The sequence below is a fragment of the Polyodon spathula genome, unplaced genomic scaffold, assembly GCF_017654505.1.
Source record: "Polyodon spathula isolate WHYD16114869_AA unplaced genomic scaffold, ASM1765450v1 scaffolds_829, whole genome shotgun sequence".
In the NCBI taxonomy this organism is placed as follows: domain Eukaryota; kingdom Metazoa; phylum Chordata; class Actinopteri; order Acipenseriformes; family Polyodontidae; genus Polyodon; species Polyodon spathula.
The window spans coordinates 20,402-47,632 of record NW_024472316.1 but is presented as its reverse complement, the minus strand read 5'-3'; the positions used below and the strand labels follow the sequence as shown (position 1 = coordinate 47,632).

The 27,231-nt window shown below is 43.8% G+C and overlaps 1 protein-coding gene across 6 annotated transcripts in view; it reads left to right on the top strand.

Moving 5' to 3' along the window:
* spats2 (spermatogenesis associated serine rich 2) overlaps window positions 1-24,699 on the top strand; it is a 30,140-nt gene extending 5,441 nt beyond the window's left edge. For 5 of the 6 annotated variants that reach the window (XM_041241914.1, XM_041241911.1, XM_041241912.1 and 2 more), the window contains 11 exons: window positions 7,737-7,816; window positions 8,044-8,152; window positions 10,445-10,494; window positions 11,415-11,670; window positions 12,930-13,133; window positions 14,405-14,540; window positions 16,712-16,770; window positions 18,853-18,962; window positions 20,351-20,453; window positions 21,204-21,379; window positions 22,191-24,699. In XM_041241914.1, coding sequence (XP_041097848.1) covers window positions 7,772-7,816; window positions 8,044-8,152; window positions 10,445-10,494; window positions 11,415-11,670; window positions 12,930-13,133; window positions 14,405-14,540; window positions 16,712-16,770; window positions 18,853-18,962; window positions 20,351-20,453; window positions 21,204-21,379; window positions 22,191-22,472 — 1,530 coding nt within the window. In that variant the 5' untranslated portion in view covers window positions 7,737-7,771 and the 3' untranslated portion in view covers window positions 22,473-24,699. Of the gene's footprint in view, window positions 1-6,338; window positions 6,358-7,736; window positions 7,817-8,043; window positions 8,153-10,444; window positions 10,495-11,414; window positions 11,671-12,929; window positions 13,134-14,404; window positions 14,541-16,711; window positions 16,771-18,852; window positions 18,963-20,350; window positions 20,454-21,203; window positions 21,380-22,190 lie in introns of those variants that run through there. The other variant, XM_041241915.1, reaches the window with a different exon arrangement.
* The last annotated feature ends 2,532 nt before the right edge of the window (window positions 24,700-27,231 follow it).

Here is a 27,231-nt window from a genome sequence, read left to right as displayed (position 1 = left end):
CCACTCGGGGAGCCCAAGAATGATTAACGTTTAAACCCTTACAGCTTTACACACTTATTTCAAAAGTTCAAGAGCCATTTTATTAATTTTAAATTACACAAAACTGTCTAATTTCTGACGTTCAGAAACTGTATTGCATGTAAGATTTAGATTCCAGCAGTGAGCAGTATTGCTGTGAAGAAGCTGGTTGTAGGAAATGTAGTACGTTTTGTCATGTGTGCACCCTGAAGCTGATGTTGGAAACCTGTGCGGGGCTTTCAGATGCCATCCTGGCAACACAGTTGGGTGTAGCCGGATCTAAACTGTGATTGACGTGCCAAAGCCTAAAAAAAGGTTTTGTACCTTCCCAAAAACAAATATTACTGTGCCTGTGGAATGGAGACCAACCCGTTTCATGCAACCATGACCAGTTTCCACCGCCTGGCACTCCCGGCTACAGCTGCCCACGACAACAGAAGAGGGTTAAAGTTCTGAAGAGAGAGAGCTAGGAGGGTCCTTTCAGTGAGTCCATCTCTGGAAACGCAAACACCTTGTCTCGGTCGGTGCACTCCTGTCCAGTGGCTCTGGTCCCTGTAAGAAGTGTCTTCTGTTTGAGTGTGCAGCCCGGATGCTTCGCTGCTATTAATACTGCCCTGGAAATCTGAAATAAATATGGAAAACAGATGTTGAAAAACAGAAAAGGGTTTATGTGCTGCGTTGGATTTATTTTTTTTTTTTCAATTTTTGGGCTTCGGGAAGAGTTTTTTTTGGTTTGTGCCAAGTTCAATATTCATGCAGTGCTTTTTTTTTTTTTTTTTTTTTTTTTTTTTTAAACCATCTACCAGTTGTCCATTACCCGTGTGTCATTTTTGAACACAGTGACTGTTTTAATGGCTGGGGGGTGTAATGATACACTAATGTCCTGGTACTACTAAGTGAATCATTCTAGGAGATGCATCACAATAGGATCTTTTAATAAGATTAAATGATTTCATGGCAGACCATTTCGTTAAACTGAAACGGGACGGGGACAGTGTGTAGTCTTGCTCACTATTAAACTCGCTTCGTTCAAGAACCACTTGGTGAACTGCAGTGACCGACGTTGCTTTTGGTCTTGTATCGTGATCCGTACCTCTGTTCCGGTACGATCCGTCATGCAGCGAAAGAAGTAAGAATATAAGGGCACATCTTCTCTTTCTCACTGCGTTTGGAAAATGGCTTCTGAGAATTTTTCAGTTAATACCAGAAATACCGTTTCTTGTAAACTACTGTAAATAGTGTGAAAAAGTCAACCAAGCAGCATTGTCCATTGCAGTCCAGCTTCTCCTCTATATACTGGTCAACCAGTTTTTATAAAACATACCAAAGTTGGAAAACAACTTTTTAAATAGTAGCTACATCCTGAGTACGGTCCTAGTTTTTGTGACTTCTTAATAAGTTTCTTGTTGGCTATCTCTCCCGCTTCACGTCTGTCCTCTCGGCCAAACTGCACGGATGACATGTCCTAAAACAATAAGACGCACAAGAGCAAAACTTGTACGGTGACATTCTATCACCTGCTTTTAGCGTTCCATTAATATCTCAGTGACGCAGGTACAATGGAAAACATTTTTGCAGATTTCCACTGTTCTTTGAAAGCACACTTTTAAACGCTGTGTGCTGTATGGAGATAGTTCACTGTGCAATGTACACGTAGGCCACAGCATGGGGTGGGGGCAGAACAATGACACCTGTTTCAGTCACGGGGAATTCTACACAGTCTAGGTACAGTAGGTAAGATCGTGGCTGAAATTTAACCATGACCTAGTTGGAAGTGGAGACTTATGAAAAGTTATGGAGTGGGATACCTAGCCATATTGCTTCTGCTCAGTCATTGATCATTTAGGGACTGACTTGACAGTTTTGAGATCAGTCCGCTCCTGGGAACTGGATGGACTGAAAGGCCTCCTCTGGATTATAAATTCTTTTGTTCTCATGTTATAAACAGCAGCTGTTATAAACGGTAAACTTGCCTATCATTTAGTACCTACTTTTGCAAAGTTCCATTAGTCAGTATTGCAAAGTTTAAAAATGTATTTGCCAAAGGTGCTCATTCCATCTCCACTTGTGATGCTGAAGGCTGTCTTCTATTAAATTTAACGAGAAATGTGTCATTTCACTTCAAAACATGCTCGGGTGCCGCTGTGACTATCAATTTTTAAAAGTTTTACTTTTAAAATCAGCATAGCAAACCTGATTTTAACGCCTTCAGCAAGGATCTCTCTGGGCGGGTGTGTGTGTTTTTGAAGGGTTTGGATTTTTAAAGTAAAGAAATGAAACTTGCCTCTAACCCTGAAACGGCGGGTTCTCGTGGTCTGCTGCGTACAACTAAGTGACAAACATATTGACTGAGGTCTAATCGGACCTCGAGCAGGGAAAACAGGATCCTGTTTCCTGCACTCTCCCCATTCGTCAACAAAGACGCAAAAACAAATCCAATTATTTGGCTTTGGCACCAGAGACCCTGAACTCCTTTCGTCTTTAGTGACAGCTGCTACCAGCACTCGGCTGCTGTTGAGTGAAGCAGGAGCTGATAAACCTGAAGGCATCCTTACACCCGCTAGTGAGCTGGGCTGTGTCTTTAGCCCTGCTTTCCTGCGCACGCTTTCTGTTCAGTCTTTCAGAAACTCAAAGGGTTTTGGGTGGTTGTGTTTTGTTTCTCTGCCTCTGCTCGTCAAAGACTTGTTCCTCTGATGGTTTTAACACCTGCTGTGCAGACCCAAAGCAACACGCTGCTTCTGAAAAGATGACCACACTGAGCCTCGTTTCATTTGGGTGTTGTGCTGCAAGGCACTCTGGGGAGGGAGGGAGGAGGGGGGGGGGGGGGCATGGTTGATAACAGCATTCTTTTGAGCCTGCTGTGAGCAGGACAGTCGCAGAATATAATGGGATGGGACCTTGCTGCCTTGTATCAGAAACACATGCTTATGTTCTGTATATTTATTATCCCTGGCAGGGGGATGTAGTGGAGGGCCAGTTTTATTCTCTGTTTTTAATGAGGAGACTCCCACAAGTGCAGTGGTACCCCCAGATATGACCCCCTTTCTACCAGTGAGGAATGATCGTGTATGATATTTTCTCTTTTTACACTCAAAACTGGGTTTCTGGCTAAAGGCTTCTGAGGACAAGACTACAATCCCACTTCCCTGTCATTCTGTAAATCATTATTTCTTTTCTAGAAGTTGTCTTGGTACTATGTAGTTCTCCAGCGTATATATTTGAATCCACAGAGTGTCTCAAGTCAGGCATCATAGGTTACTCCCCTAGTACTGACTCCTAGTGTATTTTATGAATCGCTTGTCTGATGCGAGCAGCTGTTTCAAATGATGACGGATTGTATTGGTCTGTTTTGTGCTTCTCTGCAGTGATCTTTCTCTTCATATTGATGACTCTTGTTCTGTATTCACCGCTATGGTGGGGGTGAAAGTTACTGCTTTATGTCTCATCACCACTGGGCTCAATTCTTCACTGGGCAGATTGCCCGTATAATACAGTAACTATGGTGGAGGCAGTTTGCTTTTGACGCGACCATAGGGGAAAATATAGGCCGTTCTCATTTAGTCATGTGATGTAGCCTAGAGTCCATGTACTCTTGAAACCCTTAAAACCGGTCATAAAATTATTAATGTGTCAGCACCATAAATGTTATACAATAGGCTTTGTGTTCTATATTTTAACCTTTCCGTTTCCTGGATTGCATTCAGCACATGCAAGAGGCTCTCTCTAATGGGAGCACGGCTCTTCAGTTTAATACTGGTGCCTTTTTTTAAATAGCTCTTCAAACTGCATGACCCCACAGTGCTCTCCCCTGAAGTGACTGAATCAAGGACACATTCAGGCTGCTCTCCGTGTACAGCCTTGTTTTCCACTGCATGTGTTTGATTTATCTGCTGTGGCATTTTATTGCACTATTCCTACAGTATAAATCGCTGTTAACCCTTGTGCCTCTGGGGGGGTCTGGGTGTGATCGGTAGAGTGTGGCAGTGCCAGGGGGCAGACTTGAGCTCGGTCACAATCGCAGCATAGCAGTTTGCTGAAACTGCATTTACAATCAGTGCTGTTTTGTTCGATCAGTTATGCTGCAGTAATTATATTTTACTAAAATAGCAAACTACATGCGTTCACATTTTAACCCCTATTTATTCCAAGCAAGAATCGCAGGCATAAATTTAGGAACTTCTAACTTTAAAAAAAATAAATAAATAATTCATCAAACAAATGGGGTCTCTCTTAAAAAATGGTTAAATCCAAGATTAATGATTGTGTGACAAATGCACAAGTGAACTGCAATTGATTGGCTTTATATGGAAGAGTGACAGTTTACACAGGTGTTCCAAGGTTTAGCTACATTTGAATTGCAATGAATTGCAGTCGTGAGTGAGCCCAGGTCTGCAGTGAACGATGGTCTGCAACACAAAGCTGCCGCCGCACAGTTTGTGACACTTGAGGGCAGAGGACCCGGTGGCAGGCAGGGCAGGTTCAAGTCCAGATTGATTTGCAGAGCCGGAGGGGGGAAGATGTCCTGGGGTCTGCTGTACCTGGGCCAGTCCTGACAGCAGCTGCCCTCTTGCATCGCATGTCATGAACATAAAATTCACCAAAACCTGAAAATAAAATAAACGGGGTGAACAGGCTTACTCTGCACAGGCACTCCTGTGAATCTCCAGACTGTAAGAATAGTTGTCTGTGCCCTCCTCAGTAGACCCAGACAGCGGAGAGAGTAACAGTAGAAAGCGCCTTCATCCTGGTGCAAAGTCCATCCAAACCCATAAACTGGTCTTTCGAAATGTGAACTAACAGAATCCTGAGCGAGACCCTGACGCAGTGCAACCCGCTGCAGTCGCTCGGAGTGTGAGGCGATGTAGCAGAAAAAAAGACCAGATCTGGTCTAGTTAAGGCTGTGCCTTCAATTCGGAAGCACTCGACAAGGACGTCTGTTATAAGAAGATATTCTTCACACTGCAGCTTTCATTCATTATTAAATGAGGAGCTGGCTGTGCTGTTAAACTCTGGTCTATTTTAAGGATCTAAACCGTGGCGGATCTTTATACCGTCCTCGTATTGGAGTAACCAAATGACCTAATTTTACTGCATTTAGCACTATAGAAACACAGCTAGTATTTATACACCTTCCACGATTTGTGTTCTGTGTCTGGATGACCTCTGTTTCGTGGGTCTATAAATCACCCCAACGGGGCCACAGTTTAGGTCATTGAAATAGATCCCGATATCTTGAACGGATTGTCTGATTCTAAACTAGACTTCTAGAGAACTGGGGAATTGCATAAGATGCTGTAAGATACTTACATATTAATATTTATCGTCTGTCAGCACAGTTGTGGGTGTTGCTAGGTGGACACGTTTATCGATGCTGTAAATATCCAATGTGATTTGATAAGGCTACCAAGTTTAATGACGGCTGTGTTTTTTTAGTGGTGTTTTAATTGAAGACGCCCATATTCTGATTGCGTTCACTATCTGCTCTGACACGCTCTCGGGTACCTTGTTCCCTCAGCGTTCTGTCTCAGCTGGTCAGGCTTCGTTTGCAGTCAGCTGACGGAGTGTGACGGAGCTTATCTGCAATGCAAACGGCACACTTTCTGAGCAACAGGTGCTGTATTGCGTGCAATGTATCTGTGAATGCTGGGTGGGACCACGGAGCACAGCTGTGCTGCGTCATTCCAGGATCTGCACTTGCAGGCTCGGGAATTAACCCTGCAGTGTGTTTTGTACACCATTGTGTACCTTCATCTTGTAACCTGAATGTCGGTGTCTTTAAACACTCCACTGTAAGATTTCAGTAGTACTAATGTAAACCCTAGAAGTAGACGAATGAAAGCCAACATGTGTGTCTAAGTGCGATGGGGAAACAGTCCCACGGACTGCTGAGGCTGTTTCAAACGCTGTCCTGAGTTGACTTTTTAATTTATGAAACAAACAATTCACTTTTATGGATCCAGTGCATTGCAGCGAGAGAGATCTCTCTTGGTACTTGTCTAATGAGTGTGTCCACTAATGTGTGTTCCTCTATGCTTGGGTGTTGTTTTGTGTACAGTTTGGGCTTGAATGTTTATTTTCCAAATCTCTAATCTTTTAAATGTGAGTTAGTAGTTTAAGCTGTATTTGCATCCTAATAGAGACCTACTCATTTTAAAGACTGGGTTTAAGAATGTTTCTCTTTTGCTACAAATCAAGGAAATTTTAAATGGTCTTGCTGTCCGTGTAAACTTCATACTCTGTGTTTTTATACTAAAGGTTAAATGAGTGGAAATAAAAACACAGCGATAAACTAGGCGTCTGCAACAGTGAAACGCAGTTTGGATCAGTCAAGATATGAAGGTAAAAAAAAAAGTGATTTTTGTAATTGACAGCTTTTTCTGATTTTTTTATTTTTTTTAATTGGTAAACCAAATAGGCTCAAGTTTATTTAACGCAACGTCACGTGATCAAAAATAACTCAAACTTCAAGACCTATGTATAGTCAGCTGAATACCGGTTTTGTGTGTGTGTTTATGTATAAATAAAATGGTGCTACCTATTCATGTCTTTATTGTCACGGTCCATAAATAAAGTAGACCTCAACATTGCTTCAGCAGGACCAATGTCATTAAGAATGCTTCCTGCAGCTACCGCAGCAGAGCTCCACTCCCTGTGTTAAATGCATGCTCCTGCATGATGTTATACTTAACAAAACATCGGTGTGTCTGCACTGGGTAACTTGAATAACAGCCTGGGGGTGCAAGTGTGTGTGTGTATGCAAAGAATGTCTATACCTTTTTAGGAATGACCCGAAGCCTGAGGGAAGGGATCCCCTGTAGCGCGGTGTTTTTAAAAGCTGCATTGCTAGTTTAAGTTTATTGTTCAGGCTAGCGTTGCTCCTGCTGACAGCGTGCGTTTTGATGGACTCTGGCAAGGCGGCCCGCTAACCCGAGGACGTGTACGATTGAAAACCTTGCCTGTGCTTCACGGGCTGTTTTGATTATGCCTGCTTGTTCAAAGAAAAACCTTCTGCACAGATGGAGGCCGTTTCTCTGTCTGCAACAGACATGGTGTGCAAGATAACTGCCTTGATTTTGTACCAAACTTCTGTTGTACACTCCTGACCTCCTGCAGAAGCTTTGTGTTGTATTTGACTGTAGTTTCAAACTTTTAAACAAATCTTTGCCCTTTTTCAGGTTGAGGACCCTCTGTTTGTGCACTTTTGACATTTTTCATGCATCGCAATGGTTCTGTGTAGCAGGGCCTAGAGCAACATTCTGCCTGTGGCTCTTGCTAGGTGGCATTATAGCGACTCGTGCCTCCCTCTAGTCTGGTAGGCTCGTGTTAGGGAGTGTACCTATTTCTTGAGCTTGTAACCTTTTTTTAATAAGCTACTGAAAAAGGAATTTGTTTCGTTGTAGCCAGGAGAGGCTTGGTATACTGAAACTGTGCTCTCTGTCTGTCACTGGAGATGATCTAACGAAGCAGGTCTTTGTCGCGTGATTTAATGTGGTCCTTAATTTTTAATGAAATCTTAAGTAGCCATCATCTTTCCCAGGGAACTGTGCAATATGACGGTTTCCAGTACAAGATACTGGCTGCAGACACCAGAGTGTGTGAAGTTTTTATTCAAATGGGTTTAACCAGGTAGTCTTGATAACATTAGTACTTTTCATGACTGCTGTAATTGAATTGTGTGTTGACATGCAAACAGATTTTTTTTTTCTTTTCTCTCCTAGATCCTACAGGAGTGTTTTTTGACACCCACTCCAAAATGGTGATGTCTCAAGGAGGAAGCTTTGAGAAAATGAAGGAAAAGGTAAAGCGCTGGGCAGGAAGTGATCTGGCTGTTTAATAAAGGGGTTTCAGCTAACCCAATAATTCCCTAACTCTTACCTGTTGTGCACCTCCAGATGTTATATAGGTCTCAAATGTGGACCGTCAAACTATGATTTATTGCCTTTTTTTTACGAATAAATCAAGACTAAACAAGTCCTTGATAATGTCGTGACTTTTGCAGTGAGCTCCAAACTACCTGTGTTTCAGATCGGCGCTGTGAGAGCAGTCGTGCCCAACAGAAGCAACAATGAGATTGTTCTGGTGCTGCAGCATTATGACAACTGTGTGGACCGAGCCGTGCAGTCCTTTGTGGACGGTAATGCCCTCTCCCTCCTTCATTACCCCCCTGTGACTCTCCCAGCAACAGGGATACAGTGGGGCTGCAGTTCAGCTGCATGCACTTTGTGATGAAACTTGCTATAGGCTTGGCACAAGCTGGTGAGGGTGTCTGAATCAAGGTCATGATGACGGTCTTTCGGATGAGTTCTGGCCTGATGTGGGGGGACCTGAAAGAGGAAGGTATTCGACTCCAAGGCTCGTTCGGATCCCAGTAGCTAATTGATCCCAGAACTTTAGCAAGTCTTGAACTTTAGGATCCCAGTGAGCTCAAGTGGGCGCCTGCAGTACTGGCTTCCTGAGGCTGGCAGCTCCGACACCCGCTCCTGGGTGCAAAGAGGTGATTGTCCTGGCCGCGGAATCGGAGGACGCCCCCTGACCTTCGGCTTTCCTGCGCTGTTGTGTGAGTTGCCGTGGCGATGAGAGAACTTCTAAAGGAGAAATAACATGTGGTCCTTTAAACCATGGACACAAATATTGACAGAGTCTAAAGCAAACCAAAATCTGACTCTCTGTTTTTGATTACGGAAAATGTTTCAGGTCTCTTATGTTGTACAGAAGTTAAGTTATAACATTTGAATATGGTTTTGAAGGACCAAGCAGGTAGTAACTTGTAAAATGTACGAATTACTATAATGGCCACAGCACAAAGGTTTATACAAGTCCAATGTATATTTTTGTGAAGAGAATAATGTTTAAAGACTATGAATAAACCACACTTTGGCGTGGTTGCAGTTCTCTAGTTTTTTTGTGTGTATTTCACACAAATACATAAGAATGGAGATCCAGTCATTAGTATGCTGTACCACTGCAGAGGGCTGCAGAATCAATCAGTCAGTCTCAAGGTGGAGCGGAGCCCCAGTGTTATGACTTTGCCAAGGGTCTCCATGCTGATCAAAGCCATGTAGGAATGAGTTCAACCAACCCTTCCACGCCTCCCCCTGCCTTCCTCCCCTACAGCCGATGCAGGGACTGAGCGGGAATCGAAATTTAGGATCTTGTGGTTGCTCTAAGTGAGTGTGTGTAATATTTTTGATATTAAAAAAAATTACACACAAAACAGTGGAACTTGCATAAAGTATTGTGGTGTAACATACATCCCCCCTCTGTTGCTGTATCTGCGAAGTAGAGCGGTCCTGTCCGTATTGAGTTGCAATATCAAGAGTGTACACAACGCTATACAGTCTGTAATGTTTTAATTGCAGATATGTGCAAAAATGTGAGCTACAGATGAATGAACGATTCAGATACTCTCTAACTTCTGCTAAATGTTAACAGCAACTTTCATCACAGTTGGATAAGTGTTTCTCCAGATAGATATGTGGAAAATGTAAAAGACAGATCCTCCACTGTATCCCTTTCACAGGATTTTATTCCCAGGGGCGGGCGGGTGGGTGAATTTTCGTTGTGTGTTGCAAAAATATTTGTTAACCTTGTATAGCGTGGCATTGTAGAGAAGAACTCGAATACAGTGCCTGCTTATAGTGTAAAGTGTTGATCAATATCTGAAAGGGTCATTAGGGTTTGAGGAAGTTTTTACATTAATGTTTCATATTGCAAAAATAGTTTTGATTTTAATAACTTTGCATAGCATGTGGCAGTCAACTTAAATTCCACTGCTCTTATTACACATAATGTAGCAACTCTGAAGCATTGAATTCTAGATAATAATGTTACTGTAATGTGTTTAACTTTGTCTAAGCTGTCCGTGTATCCCATTGCATAAATGAATCTGATTTTTGGATGTAGTTTGAATTTACATTAGCCTTACAGTATTTGAGTACAGTAGGGTATCATGATCCAAATTGATTCCACAGGGAGCTTTGGCTCTGGTGCTCCTAAGGGTTAGGTAGACAATCCAGGACTATTACTCCTCGCTGTGCTGCACCAGACCCTACTGGTCAGATGCCTGGGGCGCTCAAAGCGGACACCCGGTGGGCTGGACTTTGTCCTCCCCATGCTGGTACTGGAGATCCGGGGTGTAGGCCCGAGTATCTGGGGACATCCACTGACCTTTAGCTCTCCTGAGCAGTGGGGGGGTGTTGCCGCATTAGGCAGGGAAGACTGGCCACAAAAAAAGATGCTACGCATGATGTCACTACTTTTTAATTTCTAAACAAAAATCCTCTTTCATTTTATTAATACTGTCACTGTGCTGTAGCTTCTGTACACGGAGGGGGTGCCAGGCCTGTTCCCCCTCAGCTCGAGTTCAGGGTCAGGCCAGGCCTCTCGCACGTCTTGTCAATTAATGTTTGTTTTCCCACCCAAACAGGCAGCGCAGTGGATATCTTGAAAGAGTGGAATGTAACTGGCAAAAAGAAGGTGCGTCTCAAATGGGAACATGCGTGCTGAAATCCAAGGGGAGAGTCATGAGAGTAAAATGTAGTGTCCAGCACAGAGCTTGGTGCAGCATTGCTGCAATGGTAATTGATTAGCACATATCACAAGTGTAGCATCTTCATGGTAAGATTCGATCTGAATTGTGATTGTGTGGCTGTTTAAGTATGCAGTGTGTTGGCGCCTGAATCATATGAGAATGCAGGATTGCTGCCCTTGAAAGAAGTCCTTGAAAGCAGGTTGTTAACATCCCAGAGACCGGTCCTGGTGTTAAATGTATCTTCATATAAAATGTAGCTTGTTCTCTTGCTTGCATTCTTTTAGATTCAGTCCATGTGCAGTTTATGCTGTTTCATGCAAATTCAAAAGATGTTTTTACACATCACAAAGAAACCATTTTACACTTTGCTTCCCGTTGAACTTAAGTCTGTGGAATCAATTCTGTCCGTTTCAAATGTTTAATTTGAGTGAATCATTCCTTCCTTTTAAACACTCCGTAGTGATGAATTTAGAAATACTAAAACCAATTCAGTGACGGTCATTTTGACTGGAGCTCTATTTGCAGACGTTGAAAAAGACTTCTAATTGAAACACTTGTCATTTTGAATTGAAATTTCTTTTAGCATTTCCAAATTGAAGTGAACGCAAGATAGATTTCAAAATGAGATCTGGTAAATATATATTCGCTCAGGACCACCAAACTTAATTATTCTGGATCTCTCAACGCTTTTTGTAAAAATAAAAGAAGCTACATACTCCTAATCAATTCAGTGCAGAGCGCCATGGGAATACTAGCTGTTTCACTGAAACCCACGGCAAGCTCCAGCCATTATTGTGAAGTGTCACCGGATAGTGTTCAAAGCCTTGGCTGTTCCTGCAGTGACGTCTCCCCTCTCCCGTTTCAGCCCAAGAAGAAGAAGAAGAAGCCCAAGCCAGCTGCAGTGTGTGTGGAGGGGCAGACTGACCTGGGACAGGCACTCAATGGGCAGCCATGCCATTCCGCTTCCCAGACAGACAGGGTGAACGGTTACCATGCCAACGACTCCCTGAACGACGGGGAGTCTGTGGACTCTCTGAGCGAGCAGCTGGACTGCGTCTCTGTGGACGCCCGGGACCTTGAGGACTTAGAGTCGGCTACACCAGAGTTGCCGGACACTACAGGTGAGAGGGAGGCAGGGGACAAGAGGATTTAGACTTGGGAAGGAGGTGCTTCTTCAGAGTGGTGAGGGTGTGGAATGGGCTCCCTAGCCACGTGATGCTGAATCTTTGGGGCAAGAGGGCTACAAAACGAGAAGATTACTCTTCTACCAAGAGATCAGCTGCACATTAACTTGCTATAAACAACCATTTTAAAAAACGATACAGCTAACTCTGCTATCCGTGCCTTTAGCGCACAAGACAAGGGTTATAGCAAGATAATAACCTAGTGGTTTTTGATTTGCTGAGTGGCTTTTATAATGTTATCAATCCCCTTAAATGTATATTTAGGAAGATGGGAAGCTATGTGGCCCATGCTAATGCCATCGGCTCTCTAGGTGGAGGGTTCTTGTAGAATGGCATGTTTGTTCTGCTGCCCGAGTGGAATTGAGCAGAACTGTGCCGGTTTTGTCTGGCTAAGTAGGGTGAGCAGCAGCGCATCTTTCACCCGGACCCTCGCTAGATCCCTGGGCTGTCGCAGTCCCCTGGCTATGCTGTGATTGAAAGTTTGAGTGTTTTTACTCCTCTGATGTCTCAATTCTTCCTCCTTCAGGTTTGGTGAATTGATATTGCAGAACAAGGATTATTCCCTTCACTCTGTTATATTCCTAGAGCTTGAGTTCAAAGTGCCCTGGATAAGCACTGGATATTGATTGTGTGTGGGCAGCCAGCAGTGGACTAGATATCTGTTCCATGAAGTCTGCTGCGAGTCACTCGTACTGTAAGACTGAGACCTGCAGCACAGGAAGTAACATGGTGTCATGGAAGTCGGGCATCGTTGGTGTAATGTCGGCAGTCTCTTTCGGGTGTGAAATGTCTTTTCAGCAAAGAGGAATGAATTCAGATCATTTAAAACATCCTGATGGGCAGAATATGTCTGTGATGCCTGATTCATAGGAGAACCTGTGCGTTCAAAACACCCGTTTATGGGAACAACAAATGTTTCCTCACTCGTGCAACCCCTTGCTTATTAAATATCTTGGTATCGCTGAATAGATGATCTCTTTATTAAATATTTGCATGAGCACCCCAACTCACAAGTATAGCGGTACTGGAGGAAACCCATACAACTCAACCAGGAGTGACAGGGCTGCTACAGTATTCAGTGTCGTTTTGTCTGGCAGTCCTTCGCCAGAAACCTGTTGGAAGGTGAAAGCAAGAGAAAAGCATCGCTGCAAGTGTGGGACAGGAACTCCTTTTTATTTATCTTCTCTCTCTTCTAGTTGCGGATTTTGAACACGGCAAACCTGGAGTGGAGCTCCAGAGCCAGCCCCCTCAGCAGCCCCATGCGTCCCGGGTTCACCAGAACCAGAGGAGCTCCAATAAACAGCACTCCCGGACCAGCACCAGCACCCAGTCCTCCCCGGCACTCTCCCTGCCCCTCCCCGAGGACTCTCTGCACGGCAGCGCAGCCAACAAGAAACTGGGTGAGTGCCGATGACCAGATACACACGGGGCAGCCTTCTGAAACTGCTGTAATATACAGCACACCCTGATACATACAGCGCAGCCTCCTGAAACTACTGTAATATACAAGTTTTTTTTTAAATGTATATGTGATGTTCTGTAGATGGCGCAGCTTGATTCTATGATAGTATAACCCCCCCAATTCTGTAAGACTTGCACAGCAGTGATGGCGTGGGGTATATATTGGCGTAGGGTGCTGTTTGACACCAGCTTTACACACAATCACGGTCATCCAGCAGAGACACTGACAGGGTTGATATCAGCTTGTGTCCTACAGCACGCTATACTGTACAATGCAGAGCACAGTACTAGTGCTTGACTGACTGCACTATTGAAGCCTCTACTGCAAACCCTTTTATATCCATGGTATGCTTTTTAAATCTTCAAGTAACTCGGTACAAGCTTCTGCCATAGCAATGATGGACAAACTGCACGACTGTTCTACGGAGTTTAGTTTTAAAGTTGTCTTAAATGCACTTCAAGGTATTCTATCCGTTATCGGGGTGAAATGATCTCTGATGCGGTTCATAGGGCTGAACGAGTGCATGTTGAAGTAAGCACGGTGGCGTTTCATACATCCTGGTCTGTAGCCTGTGTGCCGGCTGAACCTCCTCGCTGAATGTAACTTGTTGCAAAGTCAGCTGGTCGGCACAAAACTACCACAGAAATTAAATATCGTTCTCGGAAGCGGTCGTTTACATTTTCATTCGTCAGTCTTAAGCTTGGACTGAAGAGGCTCGATATGTTTATGAATATTGCGGGAGTTTCTAAACCGCCTTTGTACTGAAATGGCATCTTTAACTGCGGTTTCAACGCAAGTGTAAACATACACCCCGTTTCGAACTAAATAATAATAGCTAGGGATTATATAAAATGAGGTCTGCTTGTTTCAGTGTCCTTTAAGAAACTGGCTTCAATTTAATGACACGCTCATAACAGGAGTATCGTGGGAACGGCTTGTTTTATAGAAACTAATGAAGACTGTATTCTATTCTACATCACAAAACATGGGCATTGTAATGTGTTTCCTACTGGAGCACCCTTTTGTAGACTTTTTGCAATGTAGTAATTTCTTGGCATTTGCGGTCCTGTATCATATGAACAGTAGAAGCATCCAATAGGCTGCTGAAAGCTGGTACATGGCACTAAAGTGCCCTCTGGTGGTTGTGTATTGGTACAGCACACTCTATTCTGTGTGTCCAGTGTTACTCTTGTGTGTTTTGATTCCCAGCTTCCAACATCGACAAGTCTGTGAAAGACCTGCAGCGCTGCACGGCCTCCCTCACTCGCTACCGCGTGGTGGTGAAGGAGGAGATGGACTGCTCCATCAAGAAGATGAAGCAAACCTTCGCCGAGCTGCAGAGCTGGTACGTTGTCACTTCTCACCCCAGACACAGGGCCATGACAGTCGGGAGAGAGAGAGCGAAGCTGCTGGATGCATAGAAGTCTTCTCGCATTAAGGCTCCTCTTGATAGAGGGAACGTGTCCAGTTCTCATGCCCCTTGTGCGTCTTGTATATCGCGGCTTTCCAAACCGGTCCTGCTGTGTCTGCTGGTTTTCAATTTACTGAACTAGAACCCTTCATTCAACTGCATTTTCTAAATTAGACCTTTTAATTGTTTTCAGATCCAGAACAGTTGCATATTTCAAGTTGGCTATGACATTTTATAAGTAACCTGAACTCGGCAACTCTGTCAGAATGGAAAACAATTAAAGCTCTAATTAAGCAAACGATCGGTTGAATTGAGGGTCTGGTTAAGTAATTGAGAGCTCGGTTGGAATGAAAACTAGTTGTGTAATTCTTGGAGTTATATGAACTAGCACGTGACAGGAAGTGTAATGCTAATTCTGAAGGGAATACGTTACTACAGTAAAGTGTCGTCTGTTTCTGATTTTAGTTTTTTTGTTTATGCAAGCTTGGAAGAAGTCAAGCAGGCAGACTGTGTGGTGAAGCATTAGCCTAAATGTTTTGCATCTGAGTGTTTTGAAGCTGTGGGTAGTTTTATTTGTTTTGGTGGGTTTTTTTTTTATTGTAAATCCTGAGAAGGCTGTAAAACAAACGTGACAATGTGAAAACACTGCAGCGCCTTGCAGACCGTGCCTCTGCCGGAGTTGTGCTTTCACTTGGGTCTCTCTGGTCCTGCGGTTTCCCAGAGTTATTTCTCGATTTACATTCTAAATGAATGAATAGTCAAATTGTGGGGATGTATGGAGGTGTCCTGATTTTTGAATTCGCAGCATGGCAGGGGGTGGGCGTCTCTGACGTACTTTTTTTGCAGCTTGTGTTTTGACTGCCTGGGTCGACAGCTTGCAAGGCCTGTCCCTAACGCAAACAAAATCACAAAGCATGACAGAGTCCCAACGCCTGACCCTACAAACCTGCACTACTGAACACCAAGCTGTAGTGCTTTCAAATGCTGAAGCGCCTGCTGGATTCACTCTGTACTTCAGACATAAAGAAAACCCTGGATTTGGTGCCCAGTCTGCTGCTTTGCTGGGCTAGACTTCACTTTGAATAACAAGCCAGTATGTGCCAAAATGCTGTCGCTGTGGGTTTAAATTCTCAAGTCCAGGTTTCTGTTAAACGGCAATAAAAAGGGGTCAAGGATATTGTACGACTCTCTGCCAGGAGCTATACAATATCTTAATTGAAGCTTCAGATTGTATCGTGATTTGAAAGGGAGTGGTGTTTATTGTACAATAATTTTTTTCTTTTAATTAGAGTGCTGTGCTTATCCAGTGAAACCCTGCTAGGCAACCTCAGTAAGAAGGTCACTTCACAATTGAAAGTCCTGCATTACTGCTGATCACATTATAAGGTTGTCTCTGTTTCCACACTGGAGACCCACTGTAAAGGGGATGTGGAGGCGGTTGTACGGATCTTGCATTTCACAGATGTGTCTCTATCTGGAGAACCGCTTCTACAGTTGTTAGGAAACTTTGGTATGCACATTATTGCTAATGTCAGGGATTTAGGGTTCCGAGTAGGGGCTGTCTTTGTCTGTCTGTCCATCTGTGTGTCACGCTTTCAGTGTGTTTGCATAGATCTCTAACTGCTTCTCAAATTGTCATCCTTCTATACTGTGCTGTACTTGCTGTTGATAGTCATGGTTGGTGGATAAGTGAAAGCAGAAGTTTTAAGCAGCTTGAGCTGTGGCTCGGATTCGAAAGCACGCTCCATTAACCCTGCACAATCCAGTATTAAACATCAAGAGGTTTAAAACAAGACGTTATCAACTGGGCTGAAGTGGGTTTAGTTTCAAGTCAAACACACACCAGAGCAGATTGCTTCAAGGCCCAGCAAGTGTGTTTAACACTCCAATTGCTCGTCCGTGTCGGGACTGAGATCTGTTCTTACCAAATACGATCTTCACAAACTCGGATTATTTTCAAATGGGGAATGTATCCAGAGGTTGCTTCTCTAAAGAACATGTTGTACTGGGGCCTCACAGTAACGCGGCGTGGTTATTGGGGAAAGGTGTGGTTTTAGCAAGGCTGCAGTTTCCACGGCTCTAACTTCCCTTTTGTTTCTTGTCAGCTTGATAGACCGGGAGGTTGCCTTGTTGGCAGAAATGGACAAAGTCAAAGCAGAAGCCAGTGAGTATAACTATGCCTCCACATTTCCAGCAACGCTCAGCCTGTCTGAAATACTAAAAGACGCTCAATCGTTTCAGTGAAGTGTTTTTGACAAAGTTCTGTTTTTTTTGGGGGGGGCCCTTGTGACTGTTCGCTGTGGTTGTGAAGCTGTGTTTGTGTGTGTTTTGCTGTGGTTCTGAAGCTGTGTGTGTGTTTGCTGTGGTTCTGAAGCTGTGTGTTTGCTGTGGTTCTGAAGCTGTGTGTGTGTGTGTGTTTGCTGTGGTTCTGAAGCTGTGTGTGTTTGCTGTGGTTCTGAAGCTGTGTGTGTGTGTGCTGTGGTTCTGAAGCTGTGTGTGTTTGCTGTGGTTCTGAAGCTGTGTGTGTGTGTGTGTTTGCTGTGGTTCTGAAGCTGTGTGTGTGTGTGTTTGCTGTGGTTCTGAAGCTGTGTGTGTTTGCTGTGGTTCTGAAGCTGTGTGTTTGCTGTGGTTCTGAAGCTGTGTGTTTGCTGTGGTTCTGAAGCTGTGTGTGTGTGTGTGTTTGCTGTGGTTCTGAAGCTGTGTGTGTGTGTGTGTTTGCTGTGGTTCTGAAGCTGTGTGTTTGCTCTGGTTCTGAAGCTGTGTTTGTGTGTGTTCGCTGTGGTTCTGAAGCTGTGTGTGTTGCTACAGCCCCCAGCTACAAACTGATGGGAGTTTTTGCCTTGGTTGATAGTAACTATCTTTCTAGAAACCAGCTTTCCATTTCCCGTCCCCTGGAGAGCTGGGAACTGTTCTCTGGGCTTGATTTGTCTGTGAAAGCAGCTTCCCTTCTCGGGTGTCTCCCTGTGAATGCTGTCTTTGTGCAGAAATAATCCCAGAGCTCTGCATTCCATCATAGCCTTCCTTGCTGGGGACTGAGGGAAATCCAGCCCCCTCTCGGCACTCTGCGGGAGAGTAGAATCCCATGGAGAGTCGCTCTCCTGTGCTGGAATCAATTTACTGGCACCATGGCTAATACATCTGTACCTGCTCAAGCAATGTGGCGTTTTGATATAGGGCTGTTTGCCAGAGTCAAAGTATAAAATGGTCGACCTAGTAGCCACTTGTAATTTAAAACTGCATGGAGGTTTTTTATTTGGTTTTTATATAGATGAATACTGTTCTAAAATGTCATCCCAATGTTTCTACATGCCTTTGCAACCCATTCCATCCCCTCTGTACTGCCTCCTGCCCTCTACTGTCTCTCTCCACTTCGTTTCCAATGGACAAACCCTCACCATTGCTTTTTTTAAAGACTTTTTTTAAAGCCCACCCCTAATTTTTATTCTTGCTTGTGTAAATGCTTGTTCTCCATATCCCAGAACAAACACAGCCCTACGTTTACCAGTCCCATTGTTCTGTGCCTTTTTAATGAGCTTTAAACTGACCAATTTAAGCAAATCATACTTTTTGAAGCTGGACTCATTGGGAGCTCTTTGGTAGTAGTTCCAAAGAAAAAGCCACGGCATGCAGATTGTGGTGATTTTCTGTGCTTTTGAATGGGTCTCGCATCTAGTGAATCATTAAACTTGGCACGCGCTAGCAGATCTCTGTGCGAAAAGCAGTTTGAATGACTGTCTGAGTCCTGCCTGCAGAGTGCCGCTCTAATCTACATACATGAAACGAGTGGCTTCAGAAATATGAACTCAAAATTCAATGACTAATGTTTTGACCATACATGGACCAGAAGCCTCAACCCCAGTGTGGATGGGTTCTGGACTCCTGCTGGAGTAAAGCCCCGGTCACACCTAGAATGAGAACAATCACTGTTGACGATGGTTATCGTTTCGATTTTTTTTCACAGCTGGCTTACCTCTTGAAATTTGAGGGGTGACCCTGTAGAGGCTATATCTTGGGGAACCAGTCACCTGAAATTGATCAGATCATGGACCCTTTGTTACAAGAAGTTATTGAACAGCGATCGCATCACGGACGTCTAGTTGATAACTTTTAATTTTTGTTTGTCATCTCCATGGAAAGAACCGAATTCAGATTATTTTATTAGAATGAGATTGACAGGTTCCGATGGACATGCGGGCATGTGCACTACGAAGGAGCGTCGGGGGTTGACCCTGCGTCTGTGTTTCAGTGGCGATCCTGGACAGCCGTCAGAAGAAGGCGGAGGAGCTGAGGAGACTGAGTGAGCAGGCCGTGGTCATGTCTGTGGGACAGCTGAGTGAGCTCCGGGCAGATATAAAGGTAGGGCCGTGGAGGAGCCTGCAGGGGCTGTGTTCTACACTGGAGCACCCTTTCTGCTGGGGGAGTGAGGGAGCAGTTCAGTCTCCATGCTCAAGCCTGCCCTGGACTGGAGGGAGAACATGTTGGTTTCAGAGTCCTGCACTGTGTTTAAAGGTTTTTTTGGGGGGGAATCAAAACTGATGTCTGTTTCAATAGTCTGCCTTCCTTGTCATCTTGTTACTGCAGGAGTTATTTCCCTGCCAAAACTATAGAATTGCAGAACTACTGTATTCTAGCATGGTTCTGTGTTGACAGACCCAAACATTGAGCTCCACCATTGCAAATTGAAGCGCAAGAGATTTAACTGAAATAAAAAGGCCTTCAAAAGAAGTATAACAAGTACACATTTTATAATAGGCTGATACTAACAATAAGGGACTTGAGTTAAAGGTGATGGCAGCAGAGTTGGGGTCATTTCCTTTTTAAAAATCGATTTCCAATTCCATCGAAGGAGTCAAATTTATATTTTAGAGGCATGATTGGTGCGATTTGTTCGAATGCTTTCATTTGGAGCCCATTTAATTCTGAAGCAGTGACTTCAGTTTTAATTAATTTGTTGCCACAGCGAAGCTCATTAACAGAATACTGCTGTTTGCAGTTTTGATCAGCTGTGTGTTGGAATGGATTTAAAGGGAATGGGAATTTGGAATTGATTTTAAACAGGAATGGACCCCGACCCTGGGTGACAGAATTGGAGTTGCATCAATCATAACAAAACGCTGATATTAATATTGGTATTCATCTTTGAGAACGAATACCCAAACAGAATGTGCCCTGCAGATACTTCAGACTGGAAATGTTAATTGCATGTGTTGTAAGGCTGACTTGGATCACAAACCATTTTAATCTCCAATACAATACTCCAATACTCTATGCTAAGCGTTGCACGTTTTGGTGGAATGATACGATCTCAGTTAGTGTTTAAATCTGTCACGGATGGAGTTCAGTCCGCTGTGCTTCCTTTGCATGTTTCATGCAATATTACCCGTACAGTGCAGGAGTAATCTGCAGGAACACACATTGACCTGTATGTGTTCTTAGAACACTGGATCACGTGTTTTACCGGGAATGTTTTCCAATCCGCTCGGTAAAGTTACTTAATTAGGCTTTGTAGTTCCGGAACTCAGTTTTCATTCTTTGTCAAGATGCTTTTTTAAAAAAATAAAAAAAAAAAAAAACGTACATAAGGTACGAATTGTATCTTGATTGTGTATTTGAAAAAAGAAAGAAATACGTTTCCTAGCGCTCTGTCTGCTAGTTACTGTCTCAGCAATGCCTGCTGTGCCCCTGTCTTTTTGGGTAATGCAGGGTGCAGCTGTAAGCCTGACGCGGTTTCTCTTCTCTTGCAGCACTTTGTTAGCGAGCGGAAGTATGATGAAGACCTGGGGAAGGCTCTCAAGTTCACCTACGAACTGGAACCAGCTAAGAAAAGCATCATGACGTTTGGACAAGGTATTGTGGGGATACTGCTGGCCAAGCTGCCAGCGTCGTCCTGCTTTCCAGTCTTGCGCTTCATTAAGAGATGATGTGACTCTGTGTGACGTCCAATATAAATACCAGTGCACACTTCGCATAACATCTACACAACACATTTTGATGTCTGCGATCGCTTTTAAAAATGTCACCTGTACATGCACACCTCTCTTTAAAGAGTTCTGTAAAGTTCCTGTTTCTTTTTCCCCCATGTAAATAACATGTCCCGACTGTCTGGAAAGATTCAGATCCATTTTTTATATTGCAACCGTGCCTGCTTAATTAATTTACTGGTGCAGTGTGACTGATTTTGTCTTGGTTTACTGCACTTCCAGGATACAAAGGCTAAAATAACATTTTCAAAGCTTGTCCTTAGTCTTTCGTTATCTGACAATCCTGTTAATCTCTGAAATGACTACATTTGCTACATTTTCATGGTGACTGTCTTAGAAAAATATGCTGAGGGAAATTTTTTTTTTTTAAATCTATTTAAAGATGGTTTGCGTACTTGACAGTTTTTTCTCTGCTTCTACGTTTCTATGTACAGCCACACTGTCTCCTTGACTCTGTTTCTTCTGTTTTACCTTTTTTAATTGTGATTTGTTTTAAAGTTATAGCTGCGCCTCTCATTTAACAGTTGCTAACCATTTCAATAGAGCAAGGGGCCTGTCGGAGGAACTCTGTACCCATGCGAGCAGGTCTGTACCTCCTGTGCTTTCTCTCCCTCAGTGTACCATCCCCAGACTGGGTACTCCAACCGCTCCCGCTGCAGCTCGGTCTCCTCTGCCTCCCTGTCCTCCCCGAGCACCCAGGACTGCCCGCCCTCTGTGCCCCAGGCCTCTGGGAACAGCCTCCCGAGCAGCAGCAGCAGCAGCCCTCGACAGCCCGCACAGCCCCAGAGACAGGTGAGACTGAACCAGCTGCATCGCAGCGCTCCCTGGCCAGGCTGGGTCTGTGTGCTGTCCTGGAGATGCCTCTCCATGACTAACACTCCCTGGGGCTACATTTTTAAAATGCTAAACTTAATAAATTCAATGACATGTTTCAACTGGTCTTTTTCTGGTTATTAACATTATTAAAAACATTAAAGTAATTCCTGTATGATCCAGCACCTCTGCAAACAGACATTCTGTATTCAGAAACCAACTGGGATTTGTCCCTGTCAAATCCTTATTGAGAGGAATGGTGTGATCCTCTGTACAGTCTGTCTCTTCTAGAATGCAGCTCCATTTGTAAGTCTTGTGTGCTTTAAATCAATGCAAATCTGACTGTGCAAAGTCCATGTCATTTATTTTCTTTCCAAGTTTAATCAAGTTCTATAGTTTTGATACATCCTAATCTATATAATGGAGAAATGTATCCAATCCTTGAATTGCTTGGCCAGCTCTTCGACTGAAACTGACAAGGTATTTTTTAAACCAGCAGACTGTAATTGCCAGTGCCAAGCGGTGCCTGAATTGACAGGTTTTACTGTAAATAAGTCCTCTTGAGATTCACTTTGACACAATGAAGCACCGCAACGTTCAGGCAAAGCTCTGCGGCTCCGTCACCCGACATGCAGGCAAGAAGGGCTTGTATCTGAGCAGCTTGCAATATTCGCTTCGTTTTTATACGTCTTCTACTTTCAGCTTGTCGTGTACAAGAGCCTAGAAGTGTTCAGGAATGTTTTGATTTGGGTGATTTTGAGTGTTTCTAATTTTGGTTTTCTCCTGGCAGGGTTACCAAGGTAATAGAAGGCCGGGTCAAGGTTACCAGCCTCCCGTTCAAAGGTCGAACGGGGCGTTGTACCAGGGCCGCTACGAAGACCGGAACAGAAACATCAACAGGCCCAACTTGCGCTACCAGAACAGAGCCCCGCCCAGCACGGCCAGCCCGGCCAGCCCAGCCAGCCCTTACCCTCCCACCAACGGGACTGCGCCTCCTCGCCCCAGACAGGACCAGCCCAACGGGCTCCCCCAGCGCCCTCCCCGAACACACTGCCCTCCGCCAGGCCCCTGAGACACCAGCGATGGAAGAAACCCAATCGAAGTTTACATCTTGCAGCTGTTGTGCCACTTTAGGCCCCTTTTTCTTCTTTTGAACCCCTGTCCCCTATTGCTCCCTTCAGCTTTGGTTTGTTGCGTATGTTTCAATCTACAGTTATTCACGTAAAACTACATCTATATACCTTGGTACCTTTTTTGTCTATTTTGCCTTTCCTAGTTTTTTACAACCACAATGGATATTTGTATCCAAGACTTTCATTCTTGCAGTGTCTGGAGAACACCTCTGTACCTTCTGAGTGTCGCATTGCATTCAGAGAGATAGTGGAGGTGTGTGAGGGGAGTGAACTGATTCCAGGATGTCTAATGACCCACATTCTTAAAGAAACAGCGAGGGACGTTCATTAGCACTAACCCCTGCAGAAAATGTCCTCGCCCCAGATCCGATTTCAGTGGGTCTTGATTTGAGTGCATTAATTGGCCTTGCATTCCTGCCTTTAACAGGGAATGAAACTACCTCTTCATTGCCTTGAACACAGAGCTGTTCTCTGCTCTCTGTCTCACTCTCTCACACACACCTCCAGGACTCGCTCACTGCACGAGGTAACGGCTCATTGATTTAAATCCACAAAAACAGGACCCTTCCTGAAATATTCTTTCAGACCTGAGACTCCACTGTTTCAAACCCCTGAAGTGGAAGTGCATTTAGCCACATGGGTGGTGTTTGGATCCAGCCGTTTCAGATCAGTTGAATCGCACCCTGTTCGTGTCTATTGAAGTCGTCTTGGTAAAGGTTTGGGATGGATTCACTGTAGATGGAGAGCAGGTTTATTTTGGAAAAGGCATCAGTTCTGGGGAGGAGTGTATCTTGTAAAGACCCTGTGGCTCCCCCTGGTGGTGCTCCTGCAGCAGTTCAGCCTGTTGGTGTAGAACTGTGTGCCAGTCTTAGGAGGATACTGTCTTAAATTTTTTTTTTTTTTTAACATTATACTGAAGAATAATGTTGAGCTAGTTGTGGTTTTCTTGTATTTTGTCTTAGCAAGTACAGATTGGTTAAAAACTGGAGTGGCTCAAAGTGTTTGCTGTGATTTATATCATTGGGATCAAAGACCGTTCCTGCCTGTTCATTGTAGAGAAATGCTGTGTAAGCATGGCAGTAGATGGTGTTGATCCTTAAGGAAAAGCATTGTTAAGACTTCAGTTCATTATCTGGCTCCACAATGGAGACTCTGGTATAGATAATGTAGCTCCATGGTTCGCCTGATGTGGCATAACTGTTAGGGGAGTTGGAATTCGACAGTTCGATAAGTTAATTAAATCGACAGTTAGATAAATTAATAATAATCTACAGCTGAAGTGTAATAAATGAAGATATGAAAAGCTTACAAATTGCAAAAAAAAAGGACACATGAACACAAACATCTAGAATTGCATCAAGAAATACTTGAACTTTCTGCTTCCTTTAGCAGACTGGGAGGAGGAGAATTCGCTGTTCTTTTCCTCCTGTCTCCAGTGAAGCCGCTCTCACACTTCAGTGCCTTAGTTACAGTCTGCATTGAATTCCACTTTATCTGTGCTGGGTATTTCTTCAACTTGATTGTGTTTTTGTCTGTGCATTTAAAGTATGGTTTTGTGGGGGGAGAAGCAACAGTAATTCTCTTGAAGGTGTCCCTTTTTATATCTTTGGAACCCTTTTCAGCCCCCCCCCCCCCCTTGTTTAGTAAGCCCCTCTGGTCCATGCTGCTTCACAGCTATCAGAGTCCTGCAGGGCTGTCTGTGCTGGACAGCTGTAAAGAAGCAGTGTGGCACAGAAGAAAGCTCTGTAGGAGGGTGTGTGCAGCGTGGAGGAGAGGGGTCCTCTGTACTGCAGTGCTGTCAGTGATTTTGAAAATGTACAAGTTCAGCACTCTGGGGAAGCAGTGAACATGGAAGCTAATTGACAGTAGAATGGGTTTTAAAACCGGTCCGGTTTGTCTTTCAGTGCAGATTTGGATAGAAATTATTGGGTCACAAGGATGTGAATTATTATTATTTTTTTTTTAAAAGCTGGGGAACAAAACAAGCATTGTAACACTATATTACGCATGCCACTTTGTAAATGATTAGGCTCAGAACAGTAATTGGTGACGTTCTGGTTGCCAAGTAATGAAAAAGCTGTAATTAGCTGTTCTGTTGTACTGCTGTGGATCTGACAGTAACAATAAATAAATAAATAAATAAATAAAGCAAGCCGCAGATAGTGATTGGTGCACTCCACTGGCATTCTTCAGTTTTGCTCGAATAAAACCAAGCTGTAGGTATTGAGAACCGCAGCTGTTAAAAATCCAACACACAATCTACAGCTGTTGCACAGACCTGCCACCAAAAAATAAAACAAACCCACACTAAAAACAATAACAATACCAAAAAAGAAAAAGGGTGTTTTGGGGTCTTTTGAAGTTACTGCTGGATGCAAAAAGGCACCTTTTTGAAAAGCTTAAGCAAGGGCTGAGCGCTGGCATTCAGGATCAAACTTGTCACTAGATCACAGAGAGTAGATCGGATTTCCTCCTGTGTGACAAGTTGCATGACGTCTGTAACCCAGTGAACATATGAGGGTGGGGCAGTGTGCTTCCAATTGAACAAAATAAGGCTTTGGCTGCAAACGCCAGGGTGCTCGTGGCCAGAGGGATATGATCAGGCAGGCATGGGGTCTAAATCAGTACAGTAAATCTGTTTCACTTGGAGAAGAATAGAGTCCCAAATATGATGTGGAAGAGGGGAGTTTAAATCCTGCTTCCAGGCAGTCCTCAGCGTAGTCAACAAAGGGGCAGGATAAGGAAAAGACAGAAAGGTACCTTTTGTATAACATGCCCTTACTATCCTCCTTTCAAGTAAAGAATCAATGGGGGATGTGGGAAGGAATATGGGCACAGGATCTGCAAATAGCAAAAAAAAGTGTCCTTTGTTAAATTTTACTGAAGGAAGCAAAGTTACTGTCAATGTAAAGATCTTTCAAACATTGTAGACCCTTTCTATGCCAGGTATAGGAGGCGGCATCAATGGGAGAGAACATTGATATGGACTGGAAACCAGAAGGCTGCCTGCACTGGTTCCACGTTTTAAGGGCATTTTTTACTAACGGGTTGTTGCTAAACTGGGGAATGGAAAGCGGTGGAGAGGAAGTTGGCAGTGATGGTAAGGAAGGAGGCTGACGAGAAGCAGCTTGGCTGGGCCCGCCTGCTGTAGATGGGAGTGCAGCCACTGTGTAATACAACAAATATTTGCTGACTAATAATAAAAGTGGAAATTAGGCAGAGCCCACAACCTAGGTGCTTTGGTCTCTGAAGGAAGGACGTGTGAATTCAATGATTTTTTCTTGTTCCATGTAAATGTCGAGGTGAGTTTAGTGTTAAAAGAAAGAAGAATTTTGGGATGAGGCTATATGAATTTAGGCAGTGTATTCTTTTTAACTGAGTTAATACGGCAGAGCTGCCCAGTGTGCAGTCCTGTTTTATATGCTCTAATAAAGGAGTGGAATTGAATTGGTTGGCATGGGGTTGTGTAACAGTAATTACTAATTATGTAAACTTTTCATATGAAATTTTAAAGGCTGAAGTTGTAAATTGATCATAAATTCACTTTTATGTCAATTGAGTTTATATCCAGAAGATTTACTAAATCTATCAAAGATCGACAGAACACGAGGAAGGGCCGAGGTGGAGTCAGACAGGTAAAGAAGATTATCAGCGTAGAGAAATGCCCTCTATTCCAATCCTACCCGAGCCACACCCTGACTCGTACATAGGGCATTCATGAGCTTCTAATTAAATACTGGTTTGGGGCTGGAAATGTATTACTTTATAATTGTGTGTTTTAATAAGAGCATAGCAACCTTATGAAACACCAAGCTGTGAGGTCTCAGATAATAAAGGTCACTTAATTGCAAAACTCTAGTGTAGCTTTTGAACAATAATGTAGCATGCTCATTCACAGCGGCAAGGACAGAAGAATGTATTGTCAAACACAAAACACCTTTCTGGCGCAACACCTTTTTGTTTTGTTCAAGAAACAGTCTGATTGTGTACAGACTCCTGCAGCTGCAGCACGATGGCACACACTGTGCAGCTCTGAGTTTGCCTGTTGCAGGGGCAGCTCTCAAACAAGAAGTGCCTTCCGTTGTCTCCAGGTCCTGCCACCCCCCCAAACATGGGACCAAAGACCCCTCGTCCTCCCCTCCCTCAGTGTCTGGTTTTCAGTGCACAGGGCAGTACTGGACAGCATTAAGAGTCTCAAGTCATTCTCCTGATTAGGAATGATACTGTTAATAAAATGATGTTCGTAAATGCAAACCAGTGTCCAGGACTGCTTTATCCTGCATGCACTATAATAATTTCTTGCTAGTTTATGTCCAGTGCTGTTTTTAAAAGCAGGTCTGCGCTGGTTACTCGATTATTTCTAAGGTAAACTCAAAGGCAAAACTGAGTGGGCACTTCAACGCTGACCTGAACAGCTGCCCTTCAGCACTGGGTCTCAAGCAATTGTGCTGTTTGGTGGTTCTCCGGCTTACTGGGAGGCAAGCAGAGACCATTTCACATGTGGATCATATTCAAACCACAAGGAAATTATATTATGATTTGCAAAGAAACACATTTGTATGTGATGAAACTTGGTCTGGGAACATTCTTGCATTTCATAAGGGCATCTTGAGCTAGTTATAAGTTTTGGCCTATAAGGTTGACAACTGTCCCTCTGTACAGTTGAAGAAAATGAATTCAGTTAACTGTATTTTGCTA